This window comes from Myotis nattereri, assembly GCF_964212035.1.
Source record: "Myotis nattereri genome assembly, chromosome: 7".
In the NCBI taxonomy this organism is placed as follows: Eukaryota; Metazoa; Chordata; class Mammalia; order Chiroptera; family Vespertilionidae; genus Myotis; species Myotis nattereri.
This window is the reverse complement of record NC_138082.1, coordinates 87,104,219-87,118,213: the sequence shown is the minus strand read 5'-3', so window position 1 is coordinate 87,118,213 and position 13,995 is coordinate 87,104,219. Positions and strand designations below refer to the sequence as shown.

The window sequence follows — 13,995 nt, the reverse complement described above, 5'->3', positions numbered from 1 at the left end:
CCTTAAATGTGTGTTATTGTTTGAGGAGAGGGGAGATAGTTTTTTTATTTGTTTAACTCTTATTACAGTATATACTTAGAAAAACATGTCAAGTTCAGAAAATGTCTTATTTTGGTATCAGCTATGACAGTAATGTTCTACCCTGAAGAGACAAGTAGTTTAGTCCAGACCAAGAAACAAGAGAACTATAATTTCATAATTATGTCAGTAGCAACCTACATCTTCATCTCATCTCTTTAGCCACTTGCTTCAGTAAATGTCTCAGAACACTGCCAAAGAGCTGTCATTTTTTATTAGTCTCTTAAGCAATAATTCATATTATTCAAGCTGAAAACAGGGTAAATCTTATGGTTCTTTTTATGGAGTTCTCTTCTTCTTATAAGTCTACTAGTGCCCGGTGCATGGATCCGTGCACATTGAAAGGAAATAGGTGGCCGGTGGGGTGGAACTGGGCGAGAAGGGCCGGACACGCTCTGGAGCCAACCTCCCGCTCTGGAGCCAACCTCCCGTGGCCCCTCCCCAGCCGGCCGCACACCTGGGGCGGTGTCATGGCTCAAAGGGCGTCTGTGGACTGAGCGGAGTCCCTCTAGCAGGGGGGTCCCTTGGCCTGGCCTATGGGGATGGGGCTGAAACCAGTTCTCCGACATCCCCCCGAGGGGTCCTGGATTGCGAGGGCGGTTCTCGGGAAACGCACCCCAGAATCGGGCTCCCTCCTGTCTGGTTCCAGGGTGCATCACCTGAGAACCGCCGCTGTCAAGTCACCGCAGCTCGGCAGTTCCTGCGTTGAGCATCTGCCCTAATGGTCAGAGCACATCATAACCACCGGTTAGAGCATCTCATCCCTGGTAGTCACTGCACGTCATAGCTGCCGGTCGGACAGTCAGACGGTCACTTAGCCTTTTATATATATAGATGAAGAAAGCATCCACTAATTCATGCCGTTCTCTAAACTGCTTGGTTTTCTAAAACGGAATAAAATAATGCTGGTATATAAAACCAGAGCCAACGCTTCTCAGCTATGCAGCCAAAACTCTTGCAATTTTCCAAGCAAGGTGGACCACGCGAATGCACCTACTCGCTGGGCAGTGCCATGCCCACTGTCCTCTGGTTACTGTACCTACTGCACAGCCGTCTGTGCTGCCCACGCTGGTCTTCTTCAGCCTCAAACAGCATTCAGAAGCTATTCTCCATACAGACGAGTTCTCACAGCAACACAATTAATCACCACGGACCAGAAAACAAATGCCCACTTCTTATTGCTTTACAGTAAGCCAGCAACGAACACAAATAAATAATTATAAACTTGACTCTTAAACTCTCAAATGGAGCTACAAGACCAGAATGTGCTTCTATACTTAAAATGCTTTTGTTAAAACTAAAATCCACAACTTCTGCCACAAAAACTTAATATTCTCAAGCAGAATCAATTTACTTTAAGAGGCAAAGAAAACTAGTCAAATGTACTGCCTATGTCTGACTATGTAATTAAAAGCCTATCATACTCAATGTAGACAGTGTTCGTGTCACACTTTAAAGATCCAAACACTTTTTCCTTTCTGCAAACTCTTCTGCAGAAAGAGCTAAATCCAACAGTGCAGAGCAATTATGCCTCATTTCTACTTCTTTCCTCACAATGGCAAATTTGTCAGTCCTTAACTCAACCTGATAAAAGCTCTGATTTCCAGGCCAAACATCCACTGTACACACAGAACGCCCAAAATGGAATCAGGCATGGAAGGGTGGTACACCTGAAATCTTCAGATTCTGGAAACACTGGCACCTTCCTTTCAATGAGCTCCAAAAAACTGCGGATGTCACCATTTTAATAACTTCAATTCAAGCACCACCACCTCCACACACACACACCTGGTAAACAGCCAATGACATGGCAAGTATTCGCAGTACTGCCTGAAATGAGGGGAAGGAGGGTGCAACCAGATTTATGTGACTTGCCCAAAACTGTCCATCTAAAACCTGACTATCGGGAGAATCACCAACAACCTGAAACTGCTTACTTTGAAAACAGTGCCAAATCTGCTGGTTCATTTTTTCAGCTGGTTTTTTAATTCAATGTTTTCTCTTTCTTCCAGAAAAAGCACAGCATTTTTCTCTCAGAACACACCAGTCAGGGTATTGCTAACTAACTTGACTGGGTGGCTTTATACTCCCACACCAAACAGTGCAGCTGGCTGCTAGGAAAAAGGTTTCATATCTTAGAAATACATCATAAGAAGTGTTAAAGATGTGTGTGAAACGATTTTTAATTGCTTGCAATAGCACAATGTGAAGGCAACATCAGGAAACCAGGTGTTTAAAACACTAAGTGCTACCCCCACACCGGTAAAACAGCCAAATGATAGCATGTTACTCAATTATTAAAACAAAAACTTCCCAGACGTATCTGCTGAACTTGACTTTGCAGTTTAATTCTATGTTTTGATGGCAGTGAGGGAACCCTGGAGCTATTACTTCCTTGTAAAAAATTTCAACACCTGATTTACTCACCTGGCTTAAAAAAAGAGAGGAAAATATAAAATAAGTGTCCTTTGGTTAGCAATCATCCTTTTTAATTATCTGTTTGCATACCTGTGTATGGGGGCTACTTTGGATATAGAAAATACCGAGGATCACAAGACAATAAGCTTCTCAATCAGGACACCAACAGCATCAGGGTAAGCAGGAAATAAACTTTACCAAGAGACTGACACTTGCACTTTTGACAGAACTGAACTACAGAGCAAATTCACTGAAACAACAAAAAAAAACCCTGTCCTTGTAAAGGCTAATCTTTAACCCCCAAAGATGTGTTCCGATTCTGATACACATACCACACAACTGGCTAAGAAAATAAATCGCGGTGCTTAGCAACAGGGCACCGTGACTGCAGTGAGCGGCCCTGCGCCCACCTCGCTGGCGACTGAGGTCAGCAAGGCCAGGCCCGGGGAGAGTCTCCTATTTCTCCACACACGCTGCTGCTGTCTCCTTATTGAAGCCTCGGATGGAGAGGTCATACACCACCTCCTCCACTTTCTTCACGTCGTACTTCAAGCCATCGTAGCGCTTCCTCAGGGAGTCGTTTTTCAGGTTGAGGAGGCGGAACCCGGAATCCAGCTCATTGATGAAGGTGGAGATGTGAAGGGGCCGGGAGTAGTCTCCAGCAGTCACACTGTTGACAGACAGCCTCGACTGTGCAAGGAAAGAGAGACTGGGATGTGTTACAATGTGGCTCCGCCGTACCATGTCCCCCAAATCACCACAAGACCCTCAGGCCACACACTTTCACATATTATCTTGAATGAATACATTTCTGACAAATGCTTAATATTACTACTAACTTAATAACTTAAGAAATCATTTTTCTTTTGTTAGAGTTCCTATGGGCTACAACTTATTCTACATAAATATTATTTGTAAACCCACAGTGAACAGCCTTATAACAGCTTTTTTTTTCCATCTTTAGAATTATTTTCATAACATAATTTCTCAGGAAAGAGACTAAGAAGATAAAAGCAAGAATAATTAATATAGTTATGTAGGTAAGTTGCTCTCCAAAACAATTACATGAGTTAACACAGTTACCAGGAATATGTTTTTCCACTACTTTGAAACAAAGAGGTATAATCATCTCTTAAAAATCCACACATTAGTAAATATGCACCTCGTCAGAATGGCATTTCTCTGGTGACAAGCAAAACTCATACCGTGCACAGTCAATGACTATCTGGTGACCAACAGATGGCTTCTAAATGAATCAGACTCCCGGGATTTTCGTACCCATTTTAAAAAATAACAGCGAAGTGGGAAGGTGAAAAAAATTAACAGCTCCAGGACCAGACAACTTCACAGGTGAATTCTACCAACATTCAAAGAAAATGTAATACCTATCCATCTCCAACTCTTCCAACATATTGAAGAGGAAAGAATGAATGTGTCCTAACTCAGCCAACATTATTTGGAAACCAAAACCAGGCAGGAACAACACACACACACACACACACACACACAAAGATTACAGGTCAATATCTCTGATAAACATAGATGCAAAAGTCCTTAACAAAATACTAGCAAATCAAATAAAACAATACATTTAAAGCAGCGGTTCTCACCATGTGGGTCGACACCCCTTTGGGGGTCGAACGACCCTTTCACAGGGGTCGCCTAAGACCATCGGAAAACACATATATAATTACATATTGGTTTTGTGATTAATCACTATGCTTTAATTATGTTCAATTTGTAACAATGAAATTGGGGGTCACCACAACATGAGGAACTGTATTAAAGGGTTGCAGAATTAGGAGGTTGAGAACCACTGATTTAAAGGATCATACACCACAATCAAATGCATTTCACTGTAGGGATACAAGGGTGGTTCTATATTTGCAAATCAACCAATGTAGTACACATTAACAAAATGAGGTAAAAATCATATGATCATTTCACTAGATGCAGAAAAAGCATGTGACAGGATACAACATCCATTTATGATCTTTTTAAATATATATATATATATATATATATATATATATATATATATATATATATAATTTTTATTTCAGAGAGGAAGGGAGAGAGGAAGAGAGAGAAACATCAATGATGAGAAAGAATAATCTATTGGCTGCCTCCTGAACATCCCCCTGCTGGGGGTGGAGCCCGCAACTTGGGCACATGCCCTGAACAGGGAATGAAACTGTAATCGCCTGGTTCATAGGTTGATGCTCAACCCCTGAGCCACACCAGCCAGGAAGCCATTTATGATTTTTTAAAGAGACCTCTCAATAAAATGGATATAGAAGGAAAAGTGCCTTAACATAATAAAGGCCATATAAGACAACCCCACAGCTAGCTAACTTCATACTCAACAGTGAAAAACAAAGCTTTTCCTCTAAGATCGAACAGAAACAAGACAAGGATGCCCACTCTTGCCAGTTTTACTCAACACTACTACAAGTCCTAGTCAGAGAAATTAGACAAGAAATAAAAAGCATCCAAATTGGAAAGGAAAGAGTAAAACTGTCACTATTTGCAGATGGCATGATTTTATATATATAAAACCCTAACGATCCCACCAAAAAAAATCAGAAATAAAATTTCAAAATACAAAATCAACATACAGAAATCTGCTGCATTTCTATATGCTAACAATGAACTATCAGAAAGATAAAGAAAAACAATTCTGTTTACAACTGCAATAGAAAAAAAAAATACCTAGGAATAAGCAAAGGAAAGGAAACACTTGTACACTGAAAAGGAAAAGACATTCTTTCTTGAAAGAAATTAAAGACAAAAAAAGATGAAAAAAACATTCTGTGTCGATGGACTGGAAGAATTAACATTGTTAAAATGTCCGTATTACCTACAGGAATCTACAGATTCAACACAATCTCTATTAAAATCCCAATGGCATTTTTCACAGAAATAGAACAAAACAAATCCTCAAATTTTGGAACCACGAAAGACCCCAAATAGAAATCCTGGGGAAAAGAGAACACAGCCAGAGATATCACACTACCCGATTTCAAACTACACTACAAAGCTACAATAATCAACAGTATGGTAATGGCAAACACACACACACAGAGACCCATGGAAGAGAACTGAGCCCAGAAATAATCCCAGACATATATGGACAAGTAACTTACAGCAAAGGAGACAAGAATATACAGTGGAGAAAGTTTCTTCAATAAAGCTGGGAAAAGTGGACGGCCCTATACAAAAGAATGAAAGTAAACTACTATTGGCCCTAACCGGTTTGGCTCAGTGGATAGAGCGTCAACCTGCGGACTCAAGGGTCCCAGGTTCGATTCCGGTCAAGGGCACATGCTCAGGTTGCGGGCTCAATCCCCAGTAGGGGGCATGCAGGAGGCAGCCAATCAATGATTCTGCCCTAACCGGTTTGGCTCAGTGTATAGAGCGTCAGCCTGCGGATTCAAGGGTCCCAGGTTCGATTCCGGTCAAGGGCATATACCTTGGTTGCGGGCACATCCCCAGTAGGGGGTGTGGAGGAGGCAGCTTATCTATGTTTCTCTGTCATCGATGTTTCTAACTCTCTATCCCTCTCCCTTCCTCTCTGTAAAAAATAAATAAAATATATTTTTAAAAAAATAAAAATAAAAAAATGGGACTACATCAAACCAAAAACCTTCTGCACAGCAAAGAAAATCATTAACAACAAAGGCAACCAACCAAATGGGGCAAGATATTTGCAAATGGTACTTACAATAAGGTACTAATTTAAAAAATATAAAAAGAACTCATACAACTCAACAACAATAACAACAACCACCTAATTAAGAATGGGCAGGCCCTGGCCAGTGTAGGTAAGTGGTTAAAGCGGCGGCCTGTGCACCAGAGGGTCTCATGTTCAGTTCCCGGTCAGGGGGCACGCACCTCAGATGCGGGTTCACTCCCCACCCCTGGTTAGGGTGCATGTGGAGGCAACCAGTGGATGTGTCTCTCTCACATCGATGTTTCTTCCTCCCTCTCCCAACACCCCCCACCCCCCCACCCCCCCCACCCCCCCACCCCCCGTCTCCTTACCTCCCTTCTACTCTCTCTGAAAAGCAAAGGAAAAAATATTCTCAAGGTGAGATTAACAAAGAAACAAAAAATGGTCAGAGGATCTGAGTAGCCATTTTTCCAAGAAGACATACAGATGGCTAACAGACACATGAAAAGATGCTCAACATCACTAATCATCAGGGAAATGCACATCAAAATCACAATGAGATATCACTTCACACCTCTTCACACTTGTTAGAATGGCTATTATCAAAGAAATAGGAAATAATAAATGCTGGGGAGGATGTGAAGGAAAGGAAACCCTCATACACCATTGATGGGAAAGTAAATTGGTGCAGCCACCATGAAAAACAGTATGGAGATTCCTCAAACAACTAAGAAGAGAACTATTATGGTCCACCTATTCTACTTCTGGTTATTTATCCAAAGAATATAAAAACATTAATTTGAAAAGGCATATGCACCCGTGTTCACTGAAACTTTATTTTTAACAGCCAAGATATATAAAAAATTAAGTGTCCATGGATGGATGAATAAATAAAGAAGTGGTATATATACAATGGAATACCACACAGTCATTAGAAAGAATGAAATCTTGCCATTTGTGACAACATGGGCGGACCTTGAGGGTATTATGGCAAGAGAAATAAGATGGAGAAAAATAAATGCTCTCACTTATATGTGGAAACTTAAAAAAAAAAAAGCAAAACAAAAACAAACTTACAGATACACACAACAGACTGGTGCTTAACGGAGGGAACTTGGGGGAGGGAGAGTGAAATGGATTAAAGGGGTCAAATACATGGTGACAGATGGAAACCAGACTTTGGTGGTGAGCATGCAATAGAGTATAGAGACATCAAGCTATAATGTTGTACACCTGAAATTTATGTTAGTATTAACCAATTAACAGTAAAAAATAAAAAGAAAGAAAATGGCAAATTACTAAGTATATTACCAGTTCACTAGCAAGAATTAGAACTCCTGAGAGATAATCTTCTACATCCAGGTGAAATCCTTTCTCCCGATCTGGCTCAACTAAAAAAAAAAAAATCAAGATAAAAATGAGATCATGATATGAATATAATTTAAGCCTTAGCATTTTTTTTAAGTGTGTAAAAAAGGATGAATCATATAAAACAATCTTTTGTTTCCTAGTAATTCTTATTTTTCAATTACAGTTGACATACAATATTAACCTTGGCAACTAGACTTCATTAAAAATTTTTCTAGCTCTCAAGCAAAGTTCAATTTTCCTGTCCACTCTTCTTTTAAAAAGTAATACCACAAAAAATGTCAGAGAATATCTGTTTTTAGCAGAAGTCGCAATATCTGCAACTGACTTCAAATGGTTGACAAGCGCACACAAATAATGCACACATGCACACACAGACACACCCAGTGTGGAGACTAAGTAGATGTGGCAAAATGTTAAGAGTAGTGAGTCTGACAGAACCTAGACACAGAACCTACTCAGAACCTAGAGACAGAAGAACTTCGCTGGAGAGAACATGGCAAAAGATCCTGGACAGAAACTGGAGACAGAACCTAGAGACAGAACCTAGCGAGAGAACCTGGCCGAAGAACCTAGAGACAGAACGTGGCTACAGAACCTGGATAGAACATGGCAAGAGAACCTCACTAGAACCTGGTGACTGAACCTGGCTGGAGAACCTGGACAGAACCTAGCGAGGGAACATGGCTATGGAACCTGGCTGGAGAGGCTGGAGAACCTGGCTGGAGAACCTAGCAAGAGAACATGGACACAGAACCTGGCTGGAGATCCTAACCAGAACTTTGCTGGAGATCCTGACCAGAACTTGGCTAGAGATCCTGGCTAGGCTGCTGATCAACGAACGCTGTCTCCCTAGCATTCCTTCTTCGCCAACTCCGTCCACACCTTTGGGGACCCCTGGACCTGCTGGGGCAGGACCCCAGCAGTAATGTAATTCCCTAAGCCTGTTTCATGATTGAGGAAATGGGGTAATACTAATAATTCCTTCAAAGGATTGTTGTGAAGATTAAATGAGATGATATAAGGAAAACATTAGCACACAGTAGGGATGCTGTATTGTGAAATCAAAGGCAAAATCCTTTCAGAGGTCTTGCTTAATTCAGAAAATATTTATTTGAGGATCTGAGACTAAGGTTATTTCCACTTAAGTCTTTACTCCCTATGAGACAGGTTACCAACTGGGTGATGTGAGCCATAAAACATACATGTTTAAAACCAAGAAATAATTAATTAACATTATCAACTTATGCTCACAAACTGATAAAATTAGGCAGACGTGTCCTAAGACTACATCCATAGGCCCTTAAAAAAAAAAAAAAAAAGAAGAAAAGAGTAGTGAGTCTAAGTGAGCTGTAAACAGGCATTCACTGTATTATTCTTCTAACTTTCCTACAGCCTTGACATTTTTAAAAACTAAAGTTTACAATTATAACAGCCAAGTACAAAGAGAAGCCACTACATATTTTTAGGTTTTGTGTTTCCAAGTGACTGGTTTTCCACCTAGTTCTCATTTGCTATAATAGAGATTATAAGCCAACAGCCTCTTCCACCAAAAATTAACCTACCCATGAGTATTGGTTCTGCAGATCAATACTAACGAAGACACTTACTGCCAAGGATTTCTGTGACTGCTTCTCGAGTCACCAGTGTTTCTGATTCCAAGTACACAACAAAGGCCGCCAGGAAGACCAGCCGCTGCAACACAAACCTCCAGTGCTCGTGAAATCTACGGAAAGACAAGCACCCAGTTTGAGGGACCAGAGGCCTTAAAAAAGACAGGTGTAGTACAGTCAAGTTCAAACATTTTAGAATTGGAATTCTTTTCCAAATAAAATTTTACATGAAACCCCAACATACGAAACATGTAAGAGCAATATGACATTTAAATATATTAGATAGATTTAGTGTAGATTTTGCAAGTTCAAATTTATAATTACAAACTAAAAGTTTAATAAATAAGCATGATTCAATTTTATGAATACAAAAATTTACAGCTGAAGATTATGTTCTTAATAAATAAGAACAATGACAGTGCTCTGAGAAAAATACTGGCAGCTGAAGACTGAGGAGAAACACAATTGTACATCAGCTTCAACACCTAACTCATTCCTACATTTTGAGTGTAGTGTATCAAGAAAATTCTGATTCACACATTAAGTAATAACTACCATTTGCCATCACTACATAAATAGACTTAAAAAATCAGGGCTACTACAGTTAAACTGAGCCAGAAACCTGGAAAAGAAATAGGAAATTTGACAACTTCTGGATATTGATGCTATGCCTCCTGTGGCAACAATTCAGAAAAAAATTTCAACACAATGCAGGCCAAACAAAACCTTCTGAGGGCCAAATCAGCCACAGGGCAGCCTGTGTCTGACTCCAAATTACCTGGTCTCTAGGGACGCTGACAATTCTATCCTCCTGCTTCTCTAAGCTTCAGTTACTACCTCTGCAAGGTTTGGCAAACTTTCTCTGTGAAAGGCCAGACGATAAATATTTTAGGCTTTGCAGGTCACTTTCAGTCTGTTACATATTCTTATTTCTTTCTTTTTCTAACAACTTTAAAATAAAGAAGCAATTCTTAGCTTCCAGGGGCAGCAAGCCACGGGTAGTTTGCCAATCCCTGCCTTAAAAAACCTTGTGAGGTTGTGCTACCCACTCCCCACATGCATGTTCTATTTATTGCCCATAAATATGTCTGAAATGAGTATCTTCTTCAGTAAGAAAATAAACATAAATAGATAGTTTAGGTTCTTATTTACCATATTTTATCAACATCCATTTAATATCTGTGAAATCAGGATGCATTTTACAATCTACATGTTTCACAATTATGATTGGCAACAACTTTTCTTCCATAAAACAATATATACTTTAAAATAACTGGGAAGTAAATCCAACAACATATGGCATAAAATATTGGATAAATATGTTAGTTGGCAGTGAAAGTCAAGCTTTAAGGTAAAGCTCAACTCCAGAGCCTTAACAGCAGATAAGGTTCATCCAATTTCACAAGCAACTTGAATACACTAAAAAGATACTTTATTTTGACCTCACACAACAAATATTTTGTTTTTAGCTGCTTTTTCATTGCAAAAATTATACATGATCTTTAAGAAAATTTTGAAAATAAAAGGGAAGAAAATAATATCACCAATTTTGTCACCGTTCAAATACTGCCATTAATAGTTTGATTTTGTTTCTTTTTGTTGCTTCTTCTACATAGAGGGATTTTTAACCTAGTGCTAAGCAATCATTCAGTACATATAATTTTCTGCCTTTTTTAAACTTAATATTATAAAATAATGCTACTTTTCTTACAAACCTGTAATACTGTTCAGCAGGGAACTTGGTCTTCAAAGACATTAGATGTGTTTTCACGGTACCAAAATGTTCTCGAGCTTTCAAACACCTCTTTGGAACTGATCACACCAAAAAAAACCCAAACAAACAAAAAAAACAATAATCAAACATCATAATGAAAGACCAAATTTCAAATACTTAATAGTGCTTAATACTTACTATTGCTTAATAATCTATGCAGTCTACCTGGAAATAAATCAACTTTTTAAAAAAGCTCATGACCAACTATAGGATATGAATCTCTGCTTTTCAACCTGGCTTTCAAATTTTCACCTCTAGTTCGCCTACTGATGAACCAATACTGAGAAATAAACAAAAACTTGCTGAAAGGGAATGTTAGGAAACACAGCATGAGCTATCAGGAATGACCTCATCCCTAAGTGGCTGCACACCAGATGCACTACTAGGCAGTCCTCAAAGGAGGCGTAAAATTGATCTGCTTCTAGCTTTCATATTTGGTCAAGAAGAAGTTTTACCAATTATTCTCAATCAGGCTGACCAACTACATATCATGGAGAAAAATGACTTGCCTCTGACACCTATAAATTACTTTATTATACCATTCTCTATCTGAAAATGTATTTCAGCTCTTTCAGCTGTGCTTACAATGAAGGTTCCATGTTAAAATTTATCATAATTGATCTCCATCCATTCAAGGGACTAACTGTACACACAATCAGAACATTTTACAGTGGCCATTTCATATCTACAAATGTGTACTAAACCATATGCAATACCTGAAAGGTTTGGTGTGTTTCTGAAGCACCAAATAAACGTTGCTAAATACACAAGTGAACTATGATACTACCACTATTATCAGCAGCAGCACGTCATCAAATAGAAAACATCCCATATTACGTGAAAGTGGGAAATCAATCAGAACACAACTCTGCAAACCTGTAAAAACGATAAACTCCCCTACTCCAGCTTTCATTCCCCATCAAGGATGAGGAACATTCCTCACAATGAAATGACACAGAGCTGAAATGCTCTTTGGATGGTAACGCTCTTTAAATGAGATTGATGAACTGGGTTAAAACCTCAAACGTCAAAACGAAACACTTACTGTCCTGAAACCCAGCACCTTGATGGACCCCTTGCAGTAGAGTTAAAATCTCCCGGGCTGTTTGTTCTAAGCTCTGCACTACTTTTCGGATTTCCTAGAAAGAATTAAAAACCAAAATATCAGGTCAGTTCAACATCATTATCGTCATAGCCTCAAACCAAATATGCCAGGTAGCACGTCTGATTATGACACCTTCACATACAAGGGAAACACTAACCATCTTCACAGGGACTGAGCCGGCACAGACAACCCCGGGTCTGAATCCCGACTCCCGCCCCTTCCTCTGAGGCCCTCGGGGAGGGAAGCCGTCGGGAAGCCTGAGGTTCCTCATTAACCCTCAAGGGTAAGAGCCGCCTCCCCGCATCTCAGCTTCCCCGCAGGACCCCACAGCGCTGAAAGGGGCTCAGGCACCTGCATGCCGTTTGCAAAGACGAGAATAAAAGGCAGCACAGGGGCGGGTCTTTCTCATTCACTCATTCATTCTACAAACACTCACGCAGCACATCCCCGTGCTAGGCATGTGTCAATGCCGGGGAGCCAAGTACAGCCCCTCCTTCCGGGCAGTTCAGCTGGCATTCAGAAGACAGGGCTTGCACAGGTTTCTGAAATGTTAATGCGTTACCAGAAAGCGTAACAGGCAATCGATCACTTGGCCGGGGAAATCCCGGAGATGAATATGGGAGCGCGGGAGGGGGGCGGGGGGGATGGAAAGCAGCGGATTTCAGGAAGAGCAGAGAGCATGCAAAACCTCTGAGGCCGGCACCTACGGGGAGCCGGAGAGATGAAAGGGGGTAACGTGACCACGACATAAGCGGAAGGTGGGGTACGGTGACAATGGACACATACGCGCAGCTGGGTTTTCACCCTCCGTGCAATGAGCAGCCATGGGAGTTTAAAGAGAGGCCCGGGGGTGCTTTGAAAGACACGACACACAAACCGCCCGCCGCCCGAGCCCCGGGAGCTGGCGGAGGCTTTCAGTCCACGGGCTGGGGAGGGGCGGGGGGGGGGGACTGGCACTACAATGAGGCAGGGGAGCCGGGGAGAGGCCGGACCCGGGGGGGACGAGGCGCTCCCCTAAGCAGAGGGAAGCACCGCGCTCGGAGGCTGAGCGACGGAAGGGCCGGGCGGTGGGGCCCACCGGGGCCGGGAGAGGGGCTGGGCCAGCAGGGCTCACCTCCCGGATGTCCTGCTCGGCAGCCAGAAAGCCCTGCAGCTCCACGAAGATCTCGCTCACAGACATGGCGCCGGCGGCACCGGGATCGGCCAGCGGCGAGGGCGAGGGCGAGGGCGAGGGCGGCCGGCTGAGAGGGCTCCGCAGACGACCAGAGTTCCGTCAGTCGCAGGGGCCGCCGCCACCGCAGCCGCCTCGTCGCCGGGCCCTGTGCTACCTCCGTCGCTGGGGTCCTCCCAGGCCCTCGGCGCGCAGGGAGCAGGGCTGCCCGCCACGATGCCTGCGGTGCCGCCCGCCTCCTCCGGAGCCAGGCGCGCTCCGAGGGCGGGCGCTGTCCACAGGCCTCGCCGGAAACAGCTCGGGCCGGGCGCCTCAGGGCGGCGGGCTGCCGGAAGTGGGGGCGTGGCGTGCAGGTGGCGCCGCGCTTCCGCTAACTTACACAGTGAGCTTTATGCCCCAGCGCATGGCGGGGGCGGGGGGAGGCGCTCAGTGCTGAGAGGTGCATTCGGCTGGAAAGAGGTTGCAGTCGTCCTCTGAGAGTAAGAGAGAAAACAGTGCGTTAGAATCGGCAGAAAATGCAAGGGAACGTGGAAGTATGAGGGACCCAGTGTGTGCAAAAACCTTACCCCTGTGCTCCTTGAACGCATTCTCTGTAGCACCTATTTTTAAATTGCATGGCTTTATGCGGGTCCTCAACCAGTTCAACCCGCAAGAACCCCAGGTTGGAGTGTGGTGACGAAGGGAACTCACTCAGTGCAAAGCGGGTCAAAAGGCTCGAGCACCATCAGGCTCCGCTGGGAAGCAGCCTCGGCCGGGCTGCTGCTGGCTGCCGGGCCCCGCTCTGCTCCAGGCCTG

The 13,995-nt window shown here is 42.6% G+C and overlaps 1 protein-coding gene across 2 annotated transcripts; it reads right to left on the bottom strand.

Moving 5' to 3' along the window:
- Positions 1-2,673: 2,673 nt before the first annotated feature.
- TSN (translin) lies at positions 2,674-13,492 on the bottom strand. 2 transcript variants are annotated; one of them, XM_081095270.1, is made up of 6 exons: positions 13,144-13,492; positions 11,970-12,063; positions 10,866-10,962; positions 9,148-9,263; positions 7,481-7,560; positions 2,674-3,186 (listed from the first exon to the last, which is right to left on the bottom strand). In XM_081095270.1, the coding sequence occupies exons 1-6, from the start codon at positions 13,207-13,209 to the stop codon at positions 2,953-2,955; spliced, it is 687 nt and encodes a 228-aa protein (XP_080951396.1). In that variant the 5' UTR covers positions 13,210-13,492; the 3' UTR covers positions 2,674-2,952. The 2 variants fall into 2 exon arrangements, with proteins under 2 accessions (XP_080951396.1, XP_080951397.1); XM_081095271.1 differs by lacking the exon at positions 7,481-7,560.
- Positions 13,493-13,995: the final 503 nt, after the last annotated feature.